General features: G+C 38.5%; 1 protein-coding gene across 1 annotated transcript in view; it reads left to right on the top strand.

Moving 5' to 3' along the window:
- The window catches only part of DCBLD2 (discoidin, CUB and LCCL domain containing 2), an 82,618-nt gene that overhangs the window by 41,262 nt on the left and 16,489 nt on the right, over nt 1–24,867 (top strand). Inside the window, exons 4-12 of the mRNA XM_068973828.1 lie at nt 11,527–11,578; nt 13,851–13,923; nt 14,226–14,359; nt 15,981–16,021; nt 17,435–17,650; nt 18,679–18,803; nt 21,224–21,374; nt 22,192–22,278; nt 22,425–22,550. Of these exons, the coding sequence (XP_068829929.1) occupies nt 11,527–11,578; nt 13,851–13,923; nt 14,226–14,359; nt 15,981–16,021; nt 17,435–17,650; nt 18,679–18,803; nt 21,224–21,374; nt 22,192–22,278; nt 22,425–22,550 (1,005 nt within the window). The remainder of the gene's footprint in view (nt 1–11,526; nt 11,579–13,850; nt 13,924–14,225; nt 14,360–15,980; nt 16,022–17,434; nt 17,651–18,678; nt 18,804–21,223; nt 21,375–22,191; nt 22,279–22,424; nt 22,551–24,867) is intronic.

Genomic DNA, 24,867 nt, shown 5'->3' with positions numbered 1-24,867 from the left:
ACTCCTGGACTTTTTCTTAATATTTTTTGTGCATTCTTGCCCATCCATCAAGCATTTGTTTTATTTGAAGTGAATTGGCTAAATTCAAGAGGACACTGGTTGAATCTCATATTACTTCTTCTTGGGTGGCCTTTCAGACATAATTTCTTGTAATGATGTGTTCATTTGAAGGCTGGTTGGCTTTGGTTTAGAGACTCAGTTTGTTTCCATCCAGGAAACCTAGCTGCCACACTGAATTCCATGAATATTTTCAAGGAACATCACATGTGCCCAGCTTCATAACCTAGTTGAAGGTTGAGAGTATTTGGGAATGCAAAAGTGGTGAAAACCTTGTTTCACTGGCTTCCTCATGTGTTAAAGTGTCACAAAGACTTGTTAATGTTATAGTGTGATATGTTGTTGATAGCGTGATTTTGTGTGAGATAGACTAGTTTTCGTTACTTCTTATAGGAGCCCATTGCAAAGTTATATTCCCTTTTTTCCTTATTTCCTGCCATATTCCTGGCACTGGGAAGACAGCAGTAATGAGACAGAGGCAATCACAGCTTCATAGGACTTGCAGTAAAGGGTTGGAAAAAGGCATTAAACACGTGGTTGCTTAATTGCAGTTACAGTAAGCATGATGAAGGAAACATTCAAACAATAAGAGGCCAGAGGGGTACAGGTAGTAGGAGATGGATGAAGATTAAAGCTCTCTTGAAGAAACCACTCCTGAACCCAGAACCAAAGGATTGATTGGAGGTTCCAGACAAACAAGGAAGAACAGTATAGGGAAGAGAATAGCAGATGCAAAGGGCTTAGGGCAGGAAGGAACTTTGAGGGAACTGGAGAAACGCCAGCACAGCTGAGGTGAAGTGAATGAGTAGAAAGTCAGTCACGTTATTCAGGACCTTGTAGAAGATATAAGGGTTAGAGTTTTATCCAAAAAAAAAAAAAAAAATTGCATGGAAGCTATTAGAACAGAGAAGTGATGTGACTGGATGTATGTTTTTGCAATTCCTTGATCTGTAAAGAATGGGCCAAAGAGAGGGAAAAATAATTGTAAGGAGGCCAGTTAAAAGGCTGTTCAGAGGAGCCTGGATCAGAGATGATCAAATTAAGAGATCTTGTTTGGGAAGATCCCCTGAAGGAGGGCATGGCAACCCACTCCAGTATTCTTGCCTGGAGAATCCCATGGACAGAGGAGCCTGGCAGGCTATGGTCCATGAGGTCACAAAGAGTCAGACAAGAAGGAAGTGACTTAGCATGCACGCATACAACGCATGTTATAAAAGTAGCTCCGGAATTAGGCCAGATTCTAATTTAATTCTTTTTAAAGACTTTTGAACCAGGCATGTCTTTTCCAGGGAAACATTTCAAAGAGTTAGTATTCGGTCTGCACAAATTCATGTTGAAGTAAGAGGCTTTGGACACAAAGAAGCCTCTTGAGTGAGGCACTGAGTTGCTGTGGCGTCTTGGGCTCTGCACCTGGTGTCCTCTTCCCTTCGGAGTCTAATTTTTATAACTTTATGGTCTTATTCCTCTTTGTTATTTTTAAGATCTTTGAGCAGAAGTTTCCAGTATTTCCCATTACCAGTTACCACTTTAAATTTTCACCTGTAAATGATTTTATCTACCAATGAAAGGAAGTTTCCCTGTTTCCACTGGGTAACATAGAAAGACAGAAAAATAGATGAATCAGCACTTCAGTGATAGTTAGAAGATTGGTAGTTCTACTCTGACTTGGTGTGTGTGTTAAGTCACTTCAGTCGTGTCCTACTCTTTGCGACCCTATGAACTGTAGTCCACCAGGCTCCTTTGTCCATGGGATTCTCCAGGCAAGAATACTGGAGTGGGTTGCCGTTTCCTCCTCCAGGGGATCTTCCAAACCCAAGGATCCAACTAAACTTTCTGAAATTGAAATTTTTATCAGACAGTTGAAGGGACTCCCTGGTTGCTCAGGCAGTAAAGAATCTGCCTGCAATGCAAGAGACCTGGGTTCAATCCCTGCACAGGTCCAGATGCACTTAGATCTTTTAATCCAGAATGATAAATGATGCTGACATTTTTATCCTAAAATGTAAATGTGAAAAATAACATTTACCATGGGACTTGAAAATAAAATAAATTTTATAGGTGAGTACTCTCAATTCCTGGTTTTGAATCTGTTCCACATTAGCCCGTTTCTAAGTAAAGCTCAACATTTCTAGGATGACTCTGGGCAATAATTTTTTAGGTAATTTTGGTTACTGAATAATGAGCTCCGAAGACATATCCACATCTGCATCAATAGCTTCACGTCTTTTAAAGCAGCCTTTGTTATGTGCCATCAATTAGTTGTCTGTGTGTGTGACTCTAGTGTGTCCACATATCTAGGTGCATGGCCAGCTGAAAAGTGATAGTCTGATATTCCTGTTTTAGAACATGAATTATCACTTAAAAAGTAATGTTAAAGCTTATTACTTCAGATTTCATCAATCCAGAGTTTTATAATGGTCAAAGTTTGCCTTTTTTTTTTTTTTTAGAAAGAAACAGGAGCTAGTTTAAAATTTCATGTGAAATAAAGCAATCCAATGAAGAAATATTAACATATTCCCTAAGTGGATTTCATAAACACTTGTTTATTCATTGTCTGCCAACACCTTCGAATCTGATGACAATGTGCATAAGGCTTGGGAACAGCTGAGCCTGGCAAATATTCCCACTTAACAGGGTTATTGTTGCTATATGTTAGATTATTTTTAGAATTAACAACAATAGTATAAAAAGTTTTAATTGCTACATTCTTTAACCGCATTTTTTTTTCAGATATTTTCCATTTCTTCCATCTTACATCAGATTATATTAACTTATAAATGAAACCTAGGGGCAGAATAGAGAGCTCCTTTCTAATAGAGTCCAGATTTCTGTAACTGGTTGGTTTTTTTCCTGCTTGGGATGTTTCTGGTTTTGAAAATAGAGCATGAATTCCTTGGATTGTTTGCTACCTTAATTGTACAATAATTTTATAGGATCCTTTCTGTTTTGAGTACTATGTTAGCTACGTTTCTGTTTTTAGTTTTTCTGTTGTGTACCTAGTTTCTGTTGTATCTGGCAAACAGTTTAAAACTTTTTAACTATTCAGTAAGATTTTATTAATGAAGTCTCCATTGACATGCATATTTTAAAATTTGCCCTTATACACAAACCAGTATGTATGGTGTTGTGTGTATACATGCAGAAAAATATCTGTGTTTTGTTGTCAGTTTGTAGAACTAAGGTGCTGATGAATAAAGTTTTCCCAGTTTTCCAGAGAAAGAGCATTTATAAACAGAATTAGTTTGTTAAGTTAGGATGGTATAACCCAAAGAGGCAGTTTCTCTTTGTGAGATAGTTTATTTCAAGCTGACAGATAACATGAGGAGCACCTTAATGATTTTAAGTGTTTTCTATGTGGTTTGGGTTTTGTTTTTGTTTTTTTCTTTTTAGTAAGTTAGAAGTGCTTTGAAGGGGCTGCATATATATTTGTGCTCACTTGTGCCGTTCGGAGACAAATTCATTCATTACAGCTCCCACTAGATATTATGCGTGTCCTCGGTACTAGATTACAAAAGATGTCTTATAATTTTTAATATTTGTAAATGTCTTTTATATTTAATATACAATGTCTTATGTTATTTTAACATGTTTTATAATGTCTTTTAATATGTCTTATAACTCATTTTTTAGTATATAGGCATTTAGGTATGAAGAGGATTTGATTTATCCATAAGTAGTTTGTGGTCTCTTTAGCTGTATCACTTACTGTTTAGGCAACTGAGCCATGCCTACATTGTCTGTTTAAAAAAAAAAATTTTTTTTTTAATATTTCCATCTGAGAAAATTTTTCCCTGAGCTCCTGTTGTGGACTCAGCTTTCGTAGATGGTAATGTATTAATAATCTTTCTAGGAGAAACATAAGACTTTATTCTCAGTATGTAAAAGGAGATTAGATGTAAAATACTACAGAAGTTATCTCCCACTTAGTAAATGTTAGTTTACTAATGTTAGACTCTCAATCATGATAAATTACATTTTATTATATATGTAAATTATCCTGACACTACTTTGCAGATGGTACAAATCAGTGCCTGGTTCCTATTGTGGAAACAAAGAATTATGCCCAAGGTCACGCATAATACTGCCATGAGAATCAAGTAGAAAGATGAACCTTGTCCCTAGCCCTCTAGCTCTTGAATGAAGTGAATATCTGTACACCTGCAAGGTTGCTGACAGCAAGAATTAGGAAAGCATGGTGTCATGTCCCTTCAGGCTCTGGGGAGTTTGTTATTTAAAAGAATTTCAGAGCAAATAAAGGAGGAGAATCTGTAGGTCTACATTGTCTTGCTTCATGTATTTTCTTGCTTCTGGTAAATAAATATAATTAGTTATAGTGCTTTATGCTTTGTTGAAAGAAAAGTGGAAGTGTTAGTCAGTCAGTCATGTCCGACTCTTTGTGACCCTGTGGACTACAGCCCGCCAGGCTCCTCTGCCCATGGGATTTCCCAGGCAAGAATACTGGAGTGAGTTGCCATTTCCTACTCCATGCTTTCTTGAGTTAGAATAAATACAGGCACTCAAGCTTCCCTTCCCTCAGGAGTAAATGGCTTCAAGTGGACAAAACTTATACCCTGCAGCTAATAAAGTTCTCATTATACTCTTGTGATAGATACTAACACTGCTGAGAGTCTTTTTCAATATATTCAAGATCATAACACTGAGTATTAATTGGAGGAAAATCTAAATCTCTTTCGCAGTCTGTAGTCTCAGGAATAACCAGTGCTGTCAATCAAAAATATTTCTAAGTTAGTAACCAATACGCTGATATTTTCTATTGTATGTGAACTTATAAATTATTATCAAATTTTCATAGTATTTTATGTGGATTCGCATTAGATATCATGTTTTTAAAAAATAGTTCATGAAATAATTATGAAGCTCGCAAGCCTATTTAGTTATTATGTATTGGAAAAAATTTTAATTGTACTTTAAAGAAAGGCCTGTGCATAAGATATCAATTGTGGCTCATAGTGATATTGCTAAGTTAGAGCTGTCTTAGAAAATCTGATGTTGATGTTTTTGTTAAGAAAACCCTGAATCTGTCATCCTGTTATTGAATATTGGCTCACCTTTTTATTTTTTTTTTAATTTTCTCGTACTCTTCCTTATAATCACAGTATCCTCCCTTCAAAACCCCACTGACCCTCTCCTCCTCTGTAAAGCCTTCTGAGGCTAAGGAAGGCAGATGTTACAGCAGCTCTTCGTGTAGACATTATGATCACACTCACTTCGGGGTAGACTCTGCTGCTAGCACCAGTGTAGAGTCTGCCCTGTAGATACCACCTGCCCTTTGGGTCGTGCAAGGAAAAGAGGGATTGAGTGCTGTGGGCTTTGGAAGAACCCCTGTGGGCATGCTCCTTGCTACTGCTGCTACTCTTGTCCAGAGCACCAAGATGAAGTACACTATATATTTGGTGTTTTGTGTAGTAATGTGTATGTTATAAATATTCTTCTGTATTTATTAAGGATTAAAATTACCAAAAATATTTCCCATGCAGCAGCTCTTAGTGAACAGAGGGAATTATAGACTGCTGTTCACTGTGAACATACCACTGATTTTCTGGTGTGGTCAGATGTGTTAAAGTGGATCCAGCATAACTGAGCTGACAATGAGTGCTTTTTTAGTGCTTCTTCTTACAGTTATCATTGCCTGTTATGTGTGTGTACTTAGTTGTGTCTGACTCTTTGTGACCCTGTGGACACAAGAGATACCTGGAGTAACAGTGTTTGGCCTTGGAGTACAGAATGAAGCAGGCAGAAGGTAACAGGGTTTTGCCAAGAGAACGTATTGGTCATATCCAACACACTCTTCCAACAATACCAGAGACGACTCTACACATGGACATCACCAGAAGGTCAATACCAAAATCAGATTGATTATATTGTTTGCAGCCAAAGATGGAGAAGCTCTATATAGTCAGCAAAAACAAGACCAGGAGCTGACTGGCTCAGATCATGAACTCCTTATTGCCAAATTTAGACTTAAATTGAAAAAAGTAGGGAAAACCACTAGACCATTCAGGTATGACCTAAATCAAATCCCTTATGACTATACAGTGAAAGTGAGAAATAGATTGGGATTAGATCTGATAGAGTGCCTGAAGAACTTTCGACGGAGGTTCGTGACATTGTAGGAGGTTCGTGACATTGTATAGGAGGCAGTGATTAAGACCATTCCCAAGAGGAAGAAATGCAAAAAGGCAAAATGGTTGTCTGAGGAGGCCTTACAAATAGCTTAAAAAGAAGAGAAGCGAAAGGCAATGGGGAAAAGGAAAGATACACACATCTGAATGCAGAGTTCCAAAGAATAGCAAGGAGAGATAAGAAAGCCTTCCTCAGCAATCAATGCAAAGAAATAGAAGAAAACAATAGAATGGGAAAGAGTAGAGATCTCTTCAAGAAAATTAGAGATACCAAGGGAACATTTCATGCAAAGATGGGAACAATAAAGGACAGAAATGCTATGGACCTTATAGAAGCAGAAGATATTAAGAAGAGGTGGCAAGAATACACAGAGGAACTACACAAACAAGATCTTCATGACCCAGGTAGCCATGATGGTGTGATCACTCACCCAGAGCCAGAGATGCTGGAATGTGAAGTCAAATGGGCCTTAGGAAGCATCACTACAAACAAAGCTAGAGGAGGTGATGGAATTCCAGTTGAGCTATTTCAAATTCTCAGAGATGATGCTGTGAAAGTGCTGCACTCAAAACTCAGCAGTGGCCACAGGACTGGAAAAGGTCAGTTTTCATTCCACTCCCCCAAAAAAACAATGCCAAAGAATGTTCAAACTACTGCACAGTTGTACTCATCTCACACGCTAGCAAAGTAATGCTCAAAATTCTCCAAGCTAGACATCAAAACACTACATGAACTGAGAACTTCCAGATATTCAAGCTGGATTTAAAAAGGCAGAAGAACCAGAGATCAAATCGCCAACATCCATTGGATTATAAAAAAAGCAAGAGAATTCCAGAAAAATATCTGCTTCCACTTGATACACCAAAGCCTTTGACTGTGTGGATCAGAACAAACTGTGGAAAATTCTTAACGAGGTGGAAATACCAGACCACCTTACCTGCCTCCTGAGAAATCTGTATGCAGGTAAAGAAGCCACAGTCAGAACCAGACAGGGAACAACAGGCTGGTTCCAAGTTGAAAAAGGAGTACATCAAGGCTGTATATTATCATCCTGCTTTTAAATTTAACTTATATGCAGAGTACATCATGCAAAATGCCAGGCTGGATGAAGCACAATTTGAAATCAAGATTGCCAGGAGAAATATCAATAACCTCAGAAATGCAGATGACACCACCCTTATGCCAGAAAGCGAAGAGTCACTACAGAGCCTCTTGATGAAAGTGAAAGAGGAGAGTGAAAAAGCTGGCTTAAAGCTCAAAATTCGAAAAACAAAGATCATGACATCCAGTCCCATCACTTCATGGCAGATAGATGGGGAAACAGTGGAAACAGTGGCAGACTATTTTGGGGGGCTCCAGAATCACTGCAGATGGTGACTGCAGCCATGAAATTGAAAGACACTTGCTCCTTGGAAGAAACGCTATGACTAATCGAAACAGCATATTAAAAATCAGAGACATTACTTTGCCGACAAAGGACCATCTAGTCAAAGCTATGGTTTTTCCAGTAGTCATGTATGGATGAAAGAGTTGGACCATATAGAAAGCTGAGCACCAAAGAATTGATACTTTTTTAAAAATTGATACTTTTGAACTATGGCGTTATGGTATTGTAGATGACTTGAGAGTCCCTTGGACTACGAGGATCAAACCAGTCAATCCTAAAGGAAATCAGTTCTGAATATTCATTGGAAGGACTGAAGCTGAAGCTCCAGTACTTTGGCCACCTGATGTGAAGAACTGACTCACTAGGAAAGACCCTGATGCTGGGAAAGATTGAAGGCAAGAGAAGAAGGAGAGAACAGAGGATGAGATGTTTGGATGGCATCACCGACTCAGTGGACATGAGTTTGAGCAGGCTTCAGAAGTTGGTGATGGACAGGGAGCCTGGTGTGCTGCAGTGCATGGGTTGCGAAGAGTTGGATGTTACTGAGGGACTGAACTGATTATGCCCATGTGCTCAGTCATGTCGGTCTGTTTTGACCCCCTGGACTGTAACCTGCCAGTCTCCGCTGTCCGAGGGATTCTCCAGGCAAGAATACTGGAGTGGGTTGTCATTTCCTCCTCCATGGGATCTTCCCAATGCAGGAATGGACCCCACGTCTTCTTGCATCTCTGGCATTGGCAGGTGGATTCTTTTACCACTTTGCCACCTGGGAAACCCACTGCCCACATGCTGTACTTGGAATGCATACTTTTAATTAGCACAAATCAGAAGCTTTCAAGTTATCTTTGACTCTTTGTCTCAAACCTCACATCTGTCAACCACCTCTCTGAATAGATATGTACATATTTATCAGAGTCAGACCTTACTGTGATTTTTATTTTTATATCCCTGATAGCTAATCATGTTGAATGTCTTTTCAGGTGCTTATTGGCCTTTTGGTATATCTTCATTGGAAAAATGTCTATTCAGATCCTTTGATCCTTTTAAAATTGAGTTTTCTTTTTTAATGTCTAGTTGTAACAATTCCTTGTGTATTCTGAATACTGGATTCTTACCAGATACATGATTTACAAATATTTTCTGTTATTCTTTGACTAATCTTTCTCTTTCAGGATAGCATTCTTTGAAGTGTAACAGTTTCAGATTTTGGTGAAATCAGTTTATTTGCTTATGCTGTTGGTGTCATGTCTAAGAATCCATTGCTTAAGGCAAAGTCAAGATCTATACCTATATCTCCTTCTAAGTATTTTATAGTTTGAGGTCTTGAATTTGACTCCACCTTGAGTTAACTTCTGTGTATGATCTGAGATAGGGGTTTAGCTTCCTTCTTTTGCATGTGAATATCCAGTTGTCCTAGCACCATTTGTTTAAGACTGTTTTGCCCCCATTAAGTTGTCTTGGCACCCTTGTTGGAATCAGTTGACTGTAAATTTGAAGGTTTATTTCTGGACCCTAGTTCTGTTCCGTTCATTATGATAACTTCCTACATTGCTATGTGAAGTCTTTCCTGAGTCAGACGGGGTTTTTTTTTAGCTGTTTTCATCTTGCCCAGGCTGCGTACTTATTAACTAGAAGCCTTAGAATAATCGTGATTTTCTGGAAGGCTATTTACTTGGGAAATGCTTTCTAGAAAAACACATTTTAAAACTTCTCAGTTCTCTGCTTAATTGATATTTCCTTTGCCTTTGTGGAGTCGTAAAGGTCAAAAATCTCTCAATGATGACTTTCTTTCTCTGTTGTCTTCTTGACTCTCCTTATAGCTTTCTGTTCTGAATTCATGTTTTCCTCCTAGGGAGCTCTTTTGAGCCCCCAGGGAATTTGAGAGCAAGGTCACGTGAGTTACATTCATTCGAGCATAATCTGGACTTTCAGCACTGCGTGGACTTTTACTATAGTAAAGCCCAGCTCTGATCAAGTATATCCATAGTAGACTAGCATTCTGGCATGTGGCCTGAAGGTAATAGGGCCAGCTGGCAGTCTTCTTGTGGCTTGAATACCATGCTGGACCACACAGCTACCTTTTCATCCCAGGCTATTAATCTTAGAAGTTCACTTTCTAATCTTAGAAGTTGGAAACTCTTTTGGTGGAGCAGGAAAGTGGAAAATAATTTCTTATTGAGGCTGTGTAAAGATTGCCTTGAATAGCTATAAAGTACAGGTAATTCAGTTTGTCTGCTTTTCCCAGTCAGTCAACCAGGTGGTCGTGAAACTCTAACCAGGCATGTATCCGCTCAAACTCCTTAAACACAGATTTAACTTAATCGTCATTCAAGTACCCGTGGTATGTAAATATTAATCCATGTACTCACTCTCAAAATACCACTTTCCTGTTAGTTTAACAGTTATTACGCTCTAGTTCTTTCAAGACACGTATCAGTTGGATAATAAAAACGTAATTTTTCTTCAGAATTGTAAAATAGAATACTCAGTTATGTTGTGCTTTCTACTGATTTAACAGATATCTGTATGCCTTCGTTGTGCTAGGAAGCATGTGAAGTGTTATAACTGTCCATGTTTTGGGTGCCCTCTTCATTTATATTGTCTGTGAAATCTTACCTTTTTGATTGGCTTATGACCTTTTTCTAGGTTTTCCTCCTGTGGGTTAGTCTATGATTGGACTTAGCCAAACATGCTAGCAATCAAACTTTTACTATTTTTCCATGTATTCAATAAATGTTGGTAGAAAGCCTCCTCTAAAAATACTGTATGCTCTGATAGTTGCTGATGATACAAAGATAGAAACCAACAGCCTTAGTCTCTACACATAAGATGATGTTGCTTCTAACTCTAGAATTGCAACAGACCATTCTTACATAAGACTATGAGGATAAATATGGTCATCCACTCGTTAAACCAGAAAACCTGTAAGTGCCTACTATGTGCTATCACAGTTGGACTTGCAAAGATCAGGAATAGCTTCTGAGAGGATGTGATGGTTGAGCTGAGCTCTAGAGAGGGTCAACCAGGTGAAGGGATAGTGGGAAAGCCTTCCTGGCCAAGAGAGCACCAAGGCACAGAAAGAAGGCTCATATGGCAAGAAGGCAAGACAGGAACAAAACCAGACCTTGAGATGTTGTTGCTTGAGGTGGGACCTTGTGGGCCATGTTGAGAATTTTGCGCTCTGTCTTAGAGCAGAAGGAAACCACTGAAGTGTTTGAACCAGAAGCCTCATATAACACAGCATGTGACTTAGTTCTTAATTGGACAAGGTTAGCTCTTACACAGATTTGATTTTGAGATAGAAAATGTTAAAACTTTTATGCTTCATCTTTTACAGAGTGTGCTTTAGAATTACCTGCAGGACTTGTTAAAACAAATTTTGGGTCCCCACTCCCAGAGATTCTGTAGCTGTGGATGGTGTTCAAGAATGTGAATTCCTAGTAACACCCCAGAAGATGCTGCTGTTGCTACTGGTCCTACCCATGGACCAGATTTTGACTAGCAATTGTTTAGAGCCATGGAACTAACTCACCTCTCTTTCGTTACTGTTTTCCTTATGTGTAACCAGCAAAGGATCATTTTTAGTCGTGTAATAACAAGAAACATTTTTTGTTTCAGGAGCTGTATATTATAGAAGCTACTTCAGGGCTATACATTATACATTTTCTGTGTACCATCCATGTGTATATATGTGATTCTAGGAGGTGATGTGGCAGTATTTAGTACTGGGTAGACATAGCCCCAGAAATCAGGATACTTAAAATCAGAAATAAGTCATAATTAACAAAAACTTTAAAAAAAAAGTTAAAGTACAACCTTGACAGCTGTTAAGATTTTGAAGTTTAAAACAATATGATTTGGATTTGGAAAAACAGCTGGTGTTTCTGCAAGAGTAAACCTAATTTTATTGAATCCGTTTTTTCTGTTTGTTTTTCTAGATCTAATTACTTGTTTAGACACTGCATCCAGTTTTTTGGAACCTGAGTTCAGGTATGACTGTATTTGTGACTTTTTTTTTTTTAATGTTACTGATCATTTACTTTATCCTCATCTTATGCACTTGATTATAATGTACATTGTATGACTCATAACCGTTGTTCTAAAACATCAATAAATCAGAGCTTATTTAAAGCCACTCAATTGCCATGTTTAAATTTTGCTTTACTCGTAGCATTTGAATCTTCTCCACAGTGGAAATATAATTTGGATATGCGTTAAAAGTAGAACTAGTCACTCTTCAAAATCTAGTAAAAACTCCTTGGAAAGATAGAAGAGCTATTTATTTTTGCTCAAAAAGAGTTAGGAAGACAGTTGAGGCTGTTAGAGAATTCCTCGCTGTTCTTACCCTGGTGGCATTTTTACTATCATTTCCCTGCATTCCACCCTTGACTCTTGCCTGGACTAGGATGAACTCATAATTAGTTTCCCATTTGTAACCTTTGCTGGCTTTTTTCTGCCATTCACATTCTGCCAAGTTGTTTCCTAAAATCTGTGTTCTATCACTCCTCTACTTTAAAATATTATTTCAAAACTTATTATGACAAAACACCATCACTATTCCTTAGCCTGGTTCTCAGGGTCCTTCACAAATAGTCTGTAGGCCATTTTTCTAGTCTTACATTGAAACATCTCTGGATTATTTATACTGCTCTGAGCTCTCAGAACTTTTGTCTGGAATCACTTTACCCTTTGCTGCTTAGTAAATTCATTCTTATCTTCAAAGACCCAACTCACTCCCCCCAACTTGCTACTACTCCCCAAAGAAACTTCATTTTATCTTCAAGGATGATTCTCTCTGTGCGAGCCGGGGGTGCTCTTCAGCCCTCCAGGGGGATCCTGGTCAGCAGAGGTAATCCTGGTGTCAGTGTGTGTCATGCAGCCCTGCCAGAGGGTCAGCTGTCTTAAACCCGCCCTCCTGCACCAGCTCCGTCTTCCCCATCCAAGTGCACACTGCCATCCTCTCTTGCCTGGACTACCTAACAGTGTCTTGTCCTCCACTCACGGTCTTTACAGTCTCTCTTCTTTCCAAGAGCCAGAAGAACTTAGAAAAAAAAGCAAAATAAAACACAGTGAATCAGATTATGTGTAGACACCATCAAAATCCTTTAATGACTTCCTCTTTTAGAAATATACCCGCAAGTCTCCTCCCCACAGACCCCCCAGCTTCCGTGTGATCTGATCCCTGGCTCCTGTTCCAGGCTTCTTTCAGACCAGCTGCACATTTCTCACCATGCTCGGCCTGCAAGGCTTGTCCGGGGTCCAGACCCACACGAGCCACCCTGCCCCAGGGATAGGCTGTCCCTTCTGGTTGGGGCGCATGTCCCTGCTGTCTTCCAGTGGTGGTCTCTGCCTCCCTGCTGAGGCTTCACTCCCTCAGAGCCCCATCCCCTGGCCGAGGCAGTTGCAGAGCCCCACATGTGAACACGGGAACGGGAGCCCAGCTGCCTCGGCAGTGCTGTGTGACCTGGAAACACAGCTCCTCAGTCTCTTCCTCTGTAAAATGAGGATAATGATGGCACCTAGCACATAGGGTCTTTACGTGGATGACCTGAGTGTAACTCAGAATGCTGCTTGGCACATAGGAGGTTTGCCAAATATTCATAATACTTTTGTGAAGTTAGAGTCCTGATTATTTCACAGAGTACCTTTCCTTTACAGCAGAAACATAATCTCATTCTTTGGTTTCATGAAGTATTGGCTTAAAACTTAATACTTCTCCTACCATGGGCATGCAAACCCAGGGAGGACCGCCACCATTTGTCTGGTTGACCTTCGTGAACCCCACCCCTTGCACAGCCCAGCACTTAACAGACAGTGTTACAGACATACATGGAAACATGTAGAGTGTGTAGGTGGATGAGTGAGTAAGTGAATGAATGCCAAACATTTTTTTTTAATCGTCTTAAATTTGATCAGTAGAGGATGGGTGAAACAAATTATAGTTTATCCACAAAATCAAGTATTATGTAGCTACTAAGTATTGTGAATTGCTTTTACAGTAGAAATATGTCTGCCATTCATTATGAAATAAAATAATCAAATCAACATGTAGAATATGAGGTGATTTTTGTATATATATGGGTGAAGACATGTGTAGATGGATGGAAGAAAGTCTTAAGGACCTTTTAGAAGTGGTGGTTCTCTCAGGGTGGTGAGATTATTGTTATTTACATTGAACCGAAAAATGGTAAGTGTTATTTTTTGGTCTTTTTCCCCAGAAAGTACAGCAATGCATACCATTTAACTTGTTTTTATTTCATAGCAAGTACTGCCCAGCTGGTTGTCTGCTCCCCTTTGCTGAGATATCAGGAGCCATCCCTCATGGATATAGAGATGTAAGTTGGCTGTAGACTTAAGTTAAAGTGATGCCAGTGCTTCTCATAAACAGATGTGTAACCTAGTGTTTATCTTTATTGTGACTTTTATTTTCTGACAATTACTTCTTTTTAGTAATATGTAATGTTTTGTTCTTTTTCTTCTGCTAAAAATCTATTCTGTGTTGTATTACCAGTCATCTACCCTATGCTTATTAAGAAAACTGCCCAGATCGAATAATTTCTAGAGGAAGTGTAACTGTCTTATTTATGAATTATCAAAAGAAAATGTGAAACTCATCTTGTTTCTTTCCTTCCTGAAGTCGTCCCCATTGTGCATGGCTGGTGTGCATGCAGGCGTCGTGTCAAACACTTTGGGTGGCCAGATCAGTGTCGTAATTAGTAAGGGCATCCCATACTATGAAAGCTCCCTGGCTAACAACGTAACGTCCGTGGTGTAAGTACCTGTGCTGTTTATAATAAACGTGCTGCATGGGGTGGGATAGGGCCAAATGAGGCCTGAGCAGTATCGCTGGTGATGGTGTTCATGAAATTACATTTGTGCGATAAGGACTCACGTGTATGTCCGTGTCTGAGTGCACTGATGTGCACAGCCAAGGTTGTGCTCTCTTGGCTTGTTCTCCAGCTGAGAGGGTGGTACTCATTTGGGGAGGTAACTTGTTTCTTCTTTCTGAGCGTAGAAAGAGCCCAGACTGGGCCTAGAAGTTTTTTGCCAAATCTTTACTTCATTTTAAAGATGAGAAGGCATAACTAACTACTCTGTACCTTATGCCTGTGTGGCCCAAGGTGGATTAAGATATTTGAAATACACTGAATAGAAGTCAAATTTTGTCATAAATCAGAGATAGTACTATTATGAATCCCTGCCATGCCGAGAGAATATTGTAGGTATGTGTTTTCATTGTATTTATGATCTACTGTTTCACAGAACCTAAACTAGGTATCAAAAGTGGGAGGAGCTGGAACACTGAATAAAAACATAGTGTGGGTGATCTGTCCATAAACCTTTAGACATGCCCGATCCTGCAGTGTAATTGAAACCAGCTTCTCTGTAGGTCCTGGGCCAGTTTCCTTCAGAGTTCAGAGCTCCACACTCAGGACAGTGGAGAGTTTTACTGTAGAAAGCCAATGTCTCTGTCGCTTACTCTTTTTCGTTTTGTTGACAACTTTTTAACCATGTAAAAACCATGCTAAGCTTTCTGACCACACAAAGCGGGGAAAGGCCTGAACTGTCATTGGTCCATCCGTGCTCTAGATAGAGTCAGCTACTTTTTCTCCTCTGGTTTCTTCTGGATAATTTTATGCAAATTGTTTTATTCCTTTCCTCTGTTCTACTTTTAGAAAGAATTTTTTTTTTCATGAGTTCTTTCATTTTTCTTTTTTTTATGGACAAGTCACATCCACTTGTAATGGTTTGAATGTTGTGCTGAAGGCAGACGTATACACTGCTGATGTTGGATGTTTGGATGGTTTTATCCCTCCAAGTTCCTTAGGGCCCCTTGACCTGCCATGTGGTGAACTAATCACGTGTCCCACCCATGCGCTCTCCCCAAGCACCTGTCCTACCAGTTATAAAACCCAAATGCGGTGCTACCTCGTAGCACTGAAGCATTGATTTCCTGTAGCAAATGCAGTCTCTTCTTAGTAGCCAGCTTTTCTTGTTTGCCCCTGGAAACTAGAGCCTCTTTCTCTGAGAAGATCACCTTTTGTTTTATAGTCCCCAAAAGCAATTGCTGTAGAAACATTTTAGGGATATGTTAATCTCATGAGAAAGAAATAGAATAAGTACTTCTTAAAGGTTGCATGGATACACTTGCATAATCATGTGTGAAACTAGGCACTAGATACTTGAAGACAAAATTATTTATGCTGATTTCAGTAGTTGCTCTGCTTAATTAGAAATGTGACTTCTCTTTTGCTAGGAACAATAGCAGTTGACTAATATATAGCCATAGACAATTCTTTGTAAAATAAAAACAAGAAAGTTTTGCTAAGACAAATATGAGGAAGTAATGTGTTGTATATGACTGTCACCAAAAAAACTTTCTCTCTTTCAGGGGACACTTATCTACAAGTCTTTTTACATTTAAGACAAGTGGTAAGCCTCTCGTGGACTTCATAACTTATTATGATTTATATAGTAGCCCTTTTTTCTGAACACTGTATGTCAGGCACTTTGCCAGTTTCTAAGTTTAGTTTTTTGTTGTGGGTTTTTTGTTTTTTTGGGGGGTTTTTTTTGCACTTCCTCCTTTAGTTACCACAAGTAACTCTAGGAGAGAAAATAGATTGTAGTTGTTGTTCAGTCACTCAGTCGTGTCCAGCTCTTTGTGACCCCATGGACTGGAGCACACCAGGTTTGCCTGACCTTCAACATCTCCCACAGATCGCTCAAACTCATGTCCATTGAGTTGGGGGTGCCATCCAACCATCCCATCCTCTGTCACTCACTTCTTCTCCTGCCTTCGATCTTCTCCTGCATCAGGGTCTTTTCCAGTGAGTCGATTCTTCGCATCAGGTGGCCATATTATTGGAGCTTCAGTATCAGTCCTTCCAATGAATATTCAGTGTTGATTTCCTTTAGGATAAAATAGATACTTAATCATTTAATGAATAGAATAAACTGGAGGTTTTATATTAATGAGAAATGATCAAGTGACCATGGAAGTTTCCTAAGAAAAAGGGATTTTTAAAAAAAATATGTCTGAAGTAATTAATTAATCAACAGAAAATGTTGAGTGCCTTTTTTCATTTGTCACCAGACACTCTTCTGGTGCAAGGGAAACAAAAGTGAGCAGAATTTACATTCTGGTAGTGAGATACGGAGAATGAATAGTGGATAAGTAAATGAATGTTTATAACGTACTGTATATAACATTATAAAAGATGTAGGAAATAAGGCAGGGAGAGAAGACAGGCAGTGCAGGAGGGACTGGTTGGAAGTTTGGAGTGGGTTGGGGCAGGCCTCAGGGAGGAGGTGACATCTGAACAACACCTGGAGGAGTAGGGGAGCCTGTTGCCCACTGAGGAAGGTGTCCCAGGGAGAGGGTAAGGTGCCACCAGTAACTAGTGGTTATTGCTGTGAATGGGCTTCTCAGGTGGCTCAGTGATAAATAATCTGCCTGCCAGTGCAGGAGATACAGGAGATGCAGGTTCGATCCCTGGATCAGAAAGAACCTCCAGAGGAGGAAATAGCAACCCGCTCCAGTATTCTTGCCTGGAGAATTCCATGGACAGAGGAGCCTGGCAGGCTACAGTCCATGGAGCAGCAAAGAGTCGGACATGACTGAGCACACTCATATGCCTTGCTGTGAATAAATACGTCTATGTTCTCTGATGAAACCCAAAGACACACCCAAGAAGCATTTGCCTGCTTTAGAAATCCTCTAGTATAGGCTATTGTCAGCATAGTGAATGTTAATTAAAGGTACAATTCAGAGTTTCCAATGAATAAGTATTTATAGCTTTTTGAGTTTTATGTCTGGAAACCAAATTACTTTCTTCTTTGTTTCAGGTTGTTATGGAACACTGGGCATGGAATCTGGCGTGATTGCTGATGCTCAAATAACAGCATCATCTGTGTTGGAGTGGACGGACCACACAGGACAAGAGAACAGCTGGAAACCTGAAAAGGCCAGGCTGAAAAAACCTGGACCTCCTTGGGCTGCTTTTGCCACCGATGAATACCAGTGGTTGCAAGTAGATCTGAATAAGGAAAAGAAGATCACAGGTAAAAGAGACAGAATTTTCTAGACGATTTATAATGCTGATTTCATTTGAAAACCTGGTGACATGTAAGAATTTCATAGAAAATTTGGTCACTGCAAATTTAATTATATGATTTTAAGTGTAGTTCTGGAGAGGGAAATGTCAACCCACTCCAGTATTCTTGCCTGGAGAATGCCACAGACAGAGGAGCCTAGCAGGCTACAGTCCGTGGGGTCCCAAGAGTCCCACATGACACCAAGTTTAGTTTACTGGTATTAATACGACCGAAGGTTTTACAAAGCATTGCAAAGGAGAGGAATTGGTAATTGATTCTTATTAGTTTTTCTTTTCATTGTAGTAAGTTTTTTTTTAGGGTAGTGTTAGAGTAAAGGGATCTTGAGGCATCTGAAATAACCATCTCCTACAGTCATTAAGTGGAGAAGGAAATGGCAACCCACTTCAGTGTTCTTGCCTAGAGAATCCCATGGACAGAGGAGCCTGCAGGGCTACAATCATGGGGTCACAAAGAGTCAGACACAACTTAGTGACTAAACAGCAACAACAGTTATTAAGAGAAGTTTATGTTCAATGAGTCCATTTTAAGAGCAACAAATAATATCCCACATGTGCCGAGTATAAATTTAATGATTTAGAGCAACTTAACACATGGGCATAATATTTGGTTAGGATTGCTTTAGATAATTTTGTTAAAATTTATTTTGCTTTGGTACTAAAAATAATGCCAATAATCTTTATTCATTCCCAGGAAGTCATTCTTTTTCAGTAAGTGAGCAGTATTTTGCAGTGACATGAATACAGGCTGCCAAAATACATAGTCCTTTCCTTATATGTGGTCATAATTCTTCCTGTCCCTCCAAGGGAACAAAGCCAAGGAGTAGTTCCTATTAGGTTGAAACCTTGCACTTAGGTATGGTCCTGTGCCACAGACAAAACTGTCTGAACAGTACATTTTAGGTGTTAATGCTTCAGTGATGAACAAACTTCAAGGATCAGACTGTGAGCTCTAATGAATCACCTTCCTGTTCCTAGGCATTGTGACTACTGGCTCCACCATGGTGGAGCACAATTACTACGTGTCAGCCTACAAGATTCTATACAGTGCTGATGGGCAGAGGTGGACTGTGTACAGAGAGCCTGGTGTGGACCAGGATAAGGTAAAATGGTCACTAAAGTATTTCTAAAGAGCATTTTTACAAGAGGGTGATGGGTAGGTGTGGCCTTTGCAATGAGCCACAGAAGCTCTTCCTTTGTGATACTAAAAATTAAATATCATTTGGTCTTACTCTGCCCTCTCCTGGTTATTTTAGGTATTATTGGTTTCTGGGCTTCCCTGGTGGCTCAGCTGGTCAAGAATCCACCTGCAGTGTGGGAGACCTGAATTTGATCCCTGGGTTGGGAAGATCCCCTGGAGGAGGGCATAGGAATCCCCTCAGTAATCTTGCCTGGAGAATGGAGGACTATAGTCCATAGGGTCACAAAGAGTTGGACGTGATTGAGCGACTAAGCATAGCACACAATTATTAGCCTTACCCTTCTAACATGGTTAGGAAATTCTCAGGGCTTCTGGGTCCTTTTTAATGATTGTAAGGGTAAGTACTTTCTTGATTTCTTTTTCCAGAATTAATTAAATTGTTTAAATAATGTATTAATTATTTATTATAATTAATGAACTTCTTATCTTTAAAAAACTTCTCTTATCAATCCACAGAATGGTGGCGATCCTAATTTGTTCCTAGATTTCTGCTCTCTAGGCAAGGTGAGGGGGGTGCAGAGGATAAGGCGGAAGGGCGTTAAATTATACGCTGTTATAGAAAGATCATTTCAAGATCACCTCACCAACATTTGTTGTAAAAGAACAACTATGTTTTTTCTACCTGGAGAATTTCCTCATCTTACTTTTTAGTTAGCCAAAAATGACAGCGCTGTAATGTGCCAGAACAGATGCTAAGGGGTAGAGAGAGGCTAGCAGAGGTGGCTCCCAGCTGAAGGTCAGTTTCTTTCATCTGGGCTCCTGGTCTTGATCCACCCACCGCAAGGGGTCCCTGTCCCCAGGGAAGGTGACTGCCTCTCATCTGGAACTGAATTATGAGTACATTTTTCCAGTGAAACCTCCCCATGAGTTTTGCTTTGATTTTATGATGCTGTCAGTTCTCTGCCATATATATGGTATGCTAATATTTTCACTCGCCACTTATCTCTCTGTTCAAAAAACTCCAGGGGTTCCTTTTAGTCTTTCATCTGGATCTAAACTCTTCAGCTGTTATTCAAGGCCTGCCTTCTTTCTCTTCTACTTGATATCACAAGAACTTCACCTTTAGTGAGCTGCCACCCCTTGAAGCAAATAACAATATTGTCTCTGTATGTAACTTATTTCTGCTTAATGCCCCCAAACTTGACTACTTTTTACTATTAGCACATCCATATTTATTTGTGTAGTAATATTTGTTATACTTGTGGAATAATTTTTATAATCATAAGTATTATCAATGCTTATATTTTAAAAACGTCTTAACAAAGTTCTGAGAAAATATTTTGGCTTCTTTTTTGAAAGATAATTTCACTGGGTTTAGAGTTCTAGGTTGGGACTTCCCACATGGCTCAGTGGTAAAGAATCCACCTGCCAGTGCAAGAGATGCAGGATGCATCCGTTCAATCCCTGGGTTGGGAAGATCCCTGTAGGAGGAAATGGCAACCTACTCCAGTATTCTTGCCTGGGAAAGCCCATGGACAGAGGAGCCTGGTGGGCTACAGTCCATGGGGTGGCAAAGAGTTGGACCCGAATTAGCGACTAAACCACTGCCTATAGGATCAGAGTTCTTACCTGTAAAATGAGGAAGTGGTCTGGCTTATTAGTTCTGACCTGACACACGTAGCTGTTCTGGGATGCAGTTAGGTTACTTGGAAATCATGTGATCTTTCCAAGGCTTCCATTTTTGTGTTGTTAGGTAAGACCTGAGCAGCTTTAGTTCTCATCTTTCCCGACTGCTGAGACAGTATTGTTCAAGAACTCAACCTGGTATCCTTTGTCTATGAGGTTTTCCCACTCTCTGCTGGCAGAGAAGTGGGAACTGTGTTTATACAGTTTCTCCAGTAGGTGGAGATATATATCCCTTATGTGTTTACTAGTGTGTTCACTTTCAGTCAATTTATTGAGAGAAAAATTATGAAAAGTACACAGTAAAGCATTTCCTCTAAGACCTCAAATGTTCAATTATGCTTTACCTTAAAAATAAATTTAAACAGCTGATGATTCCACAGGAATTATTAATACAATATACTGTGCACTGCAATTAAAACCTCCTCAAATTGCCAAGTTAGAACTTTTGTTATGTTTAAGTCATATAAAATGATTTTTATATTCAGTATTTCCTTTTATGAAATTTTTATGAAGAAGGTGCTGCTTCTTAATAGTTTTTCCAAATTATGATTTATTTTCATACAAATTAATGCTTATTGTCATACTTTACAGAGCTCATTTAAGGCCCAGAGCAAAACCCAAAAACATGTTTCAGTGGAGCAGTTTAGCCCTGGCCTCTGTTGATGTAAAGTACCAATTTTTTGTTGTTTTTTAAAGATATTTCAAGGAAACAAAGATTATCACCAGGATGTGCGTAATAACTTTTTGCCACCAATTATTGCACGTTTTATTAGAGTGAATCCTACCCAATGGCAGCAGAAAATTGCCATGAAAATGGAACTGCTCGGATGTCAATTTATTCCTAAAGGTAATTCAACAATATGTTTAAGGCATCTTGTTTTCATTGCATTAATTGAAAATGACTTCGCTGTTCTTTGAGAAACTAATAAAATGTGCTTATCCTGTAGTTATTGTATCTTCTTAAAGGGATTTTTAAAAAGAAATAGTTATCCCTATTAACTATCATGTTATATATCAAACTGGTTTCTAAAGTTTCAGGTGGAAGTAGAAAGGACATCACGGATGAGACAAAGCAAAGAGTTGGATTTCCAAATGTAGCCTCAACCTTAATCATTTATAATCAGGTCTCATGTAGTAGAATATTTCTATCATTTAAGCACTGATGATAGTAACTGTCATCTTAGCCTAAGTACATTTTACTTTGAATAAATTAAAAGTAGGAATAACTTCCATCAAAATTATATAATATTTTAATACTTTGTTTACTGTTATATCCCCCCAAACTACCATAGTGCCTGACACATAGTAGGCCCTCCATAAATATTTATTCAATGAGTTGAATGAGTTGTAAGTATATATATTGTGGCAACATTTTTATAGCTTTATCCTTTCAACATTCTCTATTTTTTCAATATCATCTGGTATTCTCCTTCCTAAGAAGATTCTTTGCGGACAATTTGATTATTTAAAAACTCAGAAATCAAAGAATATTTCTGCATTTACTACAGAGTACATTTATCATTCTGACATCTTTCTCTGAGATTTAAAGTTACTGTACAAAACTAAGTACTGTGGGAAATGTTAAAGACATTTAAAATTACTATTTTTTAACTATGATTTTTATATAAGCAAAATGTAGAAACTTTTCTAAACCATTTTTCAAGGTCGTCCTCCAAAACTTACTCAACCTCCACCTCCTCGGAGCAGCAATGACCTCAGAAATACTACAACTCCTCCAAAAATAGCCAAAGGTATGCCTCCTTCAAAAGTGAGCATTCAGTATTCCCTAGTTTTGTGGTATAATTTTCCATAAATATGTTAAAAGCATTATAAAGTAACTATTTTAATCAAGTTGGTATAGATAAAAGAATAAAGGGTTTTTAAATTTTTTTTCAAGGTCGTGCCCCCAAATTTACTCAACCACTACAACCTCGAAGTAGCAATGAATTTCCTACACAGACAGAGCAGACAACTGCCACTCCTGAAATCAAAAATACTACCGTAACTCCAAATGTGACCAAAGGTATGCAAACCCGAAAATTAATACCTGTTTAAAAGAGTGAATTTTTTTGTTTTTAACAAGTTTTCAGGAACATCTCCAGCTTTTAAACCCTCAAGGTTTTTTCCCCTTTGTTTTTTAAATACAGCAAAAAGTTCAACTCCATACCTTGTAGAAAAAACTGGCTGCATTGCTAAGTTCTGTTATCTGTTACAATGTAAAATGATTCTTTAAATATTTAGAGCTGGCTGCTGTATTCTAGGTTCTCAGCCTCAAGTTCTCAGCCACCAGCCCCACCCATGACCATGTACCCGGAGAGGAATTTAGGATGGAGAAAAATGGAATACTGACTCTAAACAGTTAAGATACATATTAATGAATAATTTCAGTGAGCTCAGACTCTTACATCTTTCCCTACATAGAAAAGCATTAAAATCATTAATTAGATGATAAAGTTATCATCTAAAATCATTAACTTTAGATGATAAAGGAATCATAAAATTCCTTTTGTGATTTTTTTTTCCCTTCTATAACTAGATACATGGAGCCTCAGCCTTGGAAAGAAAATTTTTCTAAAAATAAAACAATAGCAAGAAGCAAACTTTTTTTCTGATTGTATATTAATTTGTTAGGGATTTGGTAGCAAAAAGGGAAGAAGAAAAATGACAAAAGGGTTGGTGAAAATTAATATACTTTAAAAAAAAAGATAGTTAACATTTATTTTAAAAATTTGGTCTCTGTTTTTTAAATGTTTATAGTTACTTTTTCAGATGACAAATACTATTTTCCAATTTACTTTCAAGCTTGTTGTTTACTACTGTTACATAAGATGTTAACATATATAAGTATACTAGTTTTTATTTTACTAGTTGAAAACAAAATTTCAGTTGAATTCAGGAACAAAAGCATCAGTGCCATTAAGGAATTAATTTCAGTGTTGACAGATAAAAAGCACCCTAATCTGCAGGACAATGCAGAGAAGAGAAAGTGTCCATTCAGAGTAACTTAATACACTTTTAATCATCCTCATTTTCTGAAAATTTGTCTGGATTCAAATAGCTTTCTACAACTTTCCACATCAGTTTCCTTAGTATCTTCTAAAGTATTCCCAGAGAGACCTGTGTCTTTCTCATGTAGAAGGAAAGGCTAGTGTTGATTAAAAAAAAAAAAAAAAAAAACTTACAACCTAAAAGTTGAGAATTGTGTTTTATCCAGGTTCTTACTGAGGACTGTAGTCTGGGATACATCCTCTAAGATAGTTCTATGAAACTGTTCTAAAGACATAAGGGAGGAGCTGGGATATATAGGAATTTTTGCTGGGGAAAAAAGGTAAAAAAATAAGACATCTAAAGTTAATGATATTAATGCTTTTCTATGTAGGGGAAGATGCAAGAGTCTGAGCTCACTGAAATTATTCATTAATATGTATCTTAACTGTTTAGAGTCAGTATTCCATTTTTCTCCATCCTAAATTCCTCTGAGAGTACATGGTCATGGGTGGGGAATAGTGGCTGAGAACTTGAGGCAACACTCTGATTACTGAAATGGCAGGCAACATTTATTTTGTCCACTTTAGAAAGAAGCAAGAGTTGACAGAGACAAGAAATTTCAGCATCCCACAAAGAGCTTCAATTTACAGAAACCATGCATTTGGGTGGAATCCCAGACCACATGCCATATGGAAGAACAGTCATTTTTAAGTGTTGCTCATCTTAAAATCTGATTATAGAATTTTAAAATCTTAGGACTAAAATTGTTCTTGAAGCATTTTATTCTGGAACTAGGGTCCATGTAATCTTTAAAAGACTAACAAAGAGCATGCAGGTCTTTTTGATTGAAGACCTCCTGTCTCCTTTTCTTTGAAATAGTACTGTATAGAATGTATTATTTTTAAAACCTAAGCATATATTGTATTAATAATACCTCTGATTAAGTCAGACAGTATCCATCTGAACCTGACTATTTTCTCTACAGTTTCACACATTTTAGGGATAAAGCACTTCTGCTTTTCTGATTTTTTAGTCCTTTCTATCCTGAGTCATTATTTCTGTTGTATGCCCTTCTTTCTCCATTTTTACATCCAATCTAAGAGTGATGCTGGTAAAAATCACATCATGGTCAGATTTGTGCTGCTCTAACATCAGGATCCTCCCTCAGTACCAGCTGGTGGTCTGTCTGTTTCCCTGGTTACTTCTTGTCTGTTCCCAACAGTAGCTGTTAGAAACATTCTCTGTATTTTTCAAACCCAGAGATCCTCACTCACTCTCAGTTATATCTTCCGCTTCACAAAGTAGAAGCCATTTGAAGGGCACTTCAATGGAACCTTTTTTCTGGAACCTGC

This window comes from Capricornis sumatraensis, chromosome 1, assembly GCF_032405125.1.
Source record: "Capricornis sumatraensis isolate serow.1 chromosome 1, serow.2, whole genome shotgun sequence".
In the NCBI taxonomy this organism is placed as follows: domain Eukaryota; kingdom Metazoa; phylum Chordata; class Mammalia; order Artiodactyla; family Bovidae; genus Capricornis; species Capricornis sumatraensis.
Note: the sequence above shows the minus strand (reverse complement) of the source record. Positions and strands in the feature narration are given on the sequence as shown.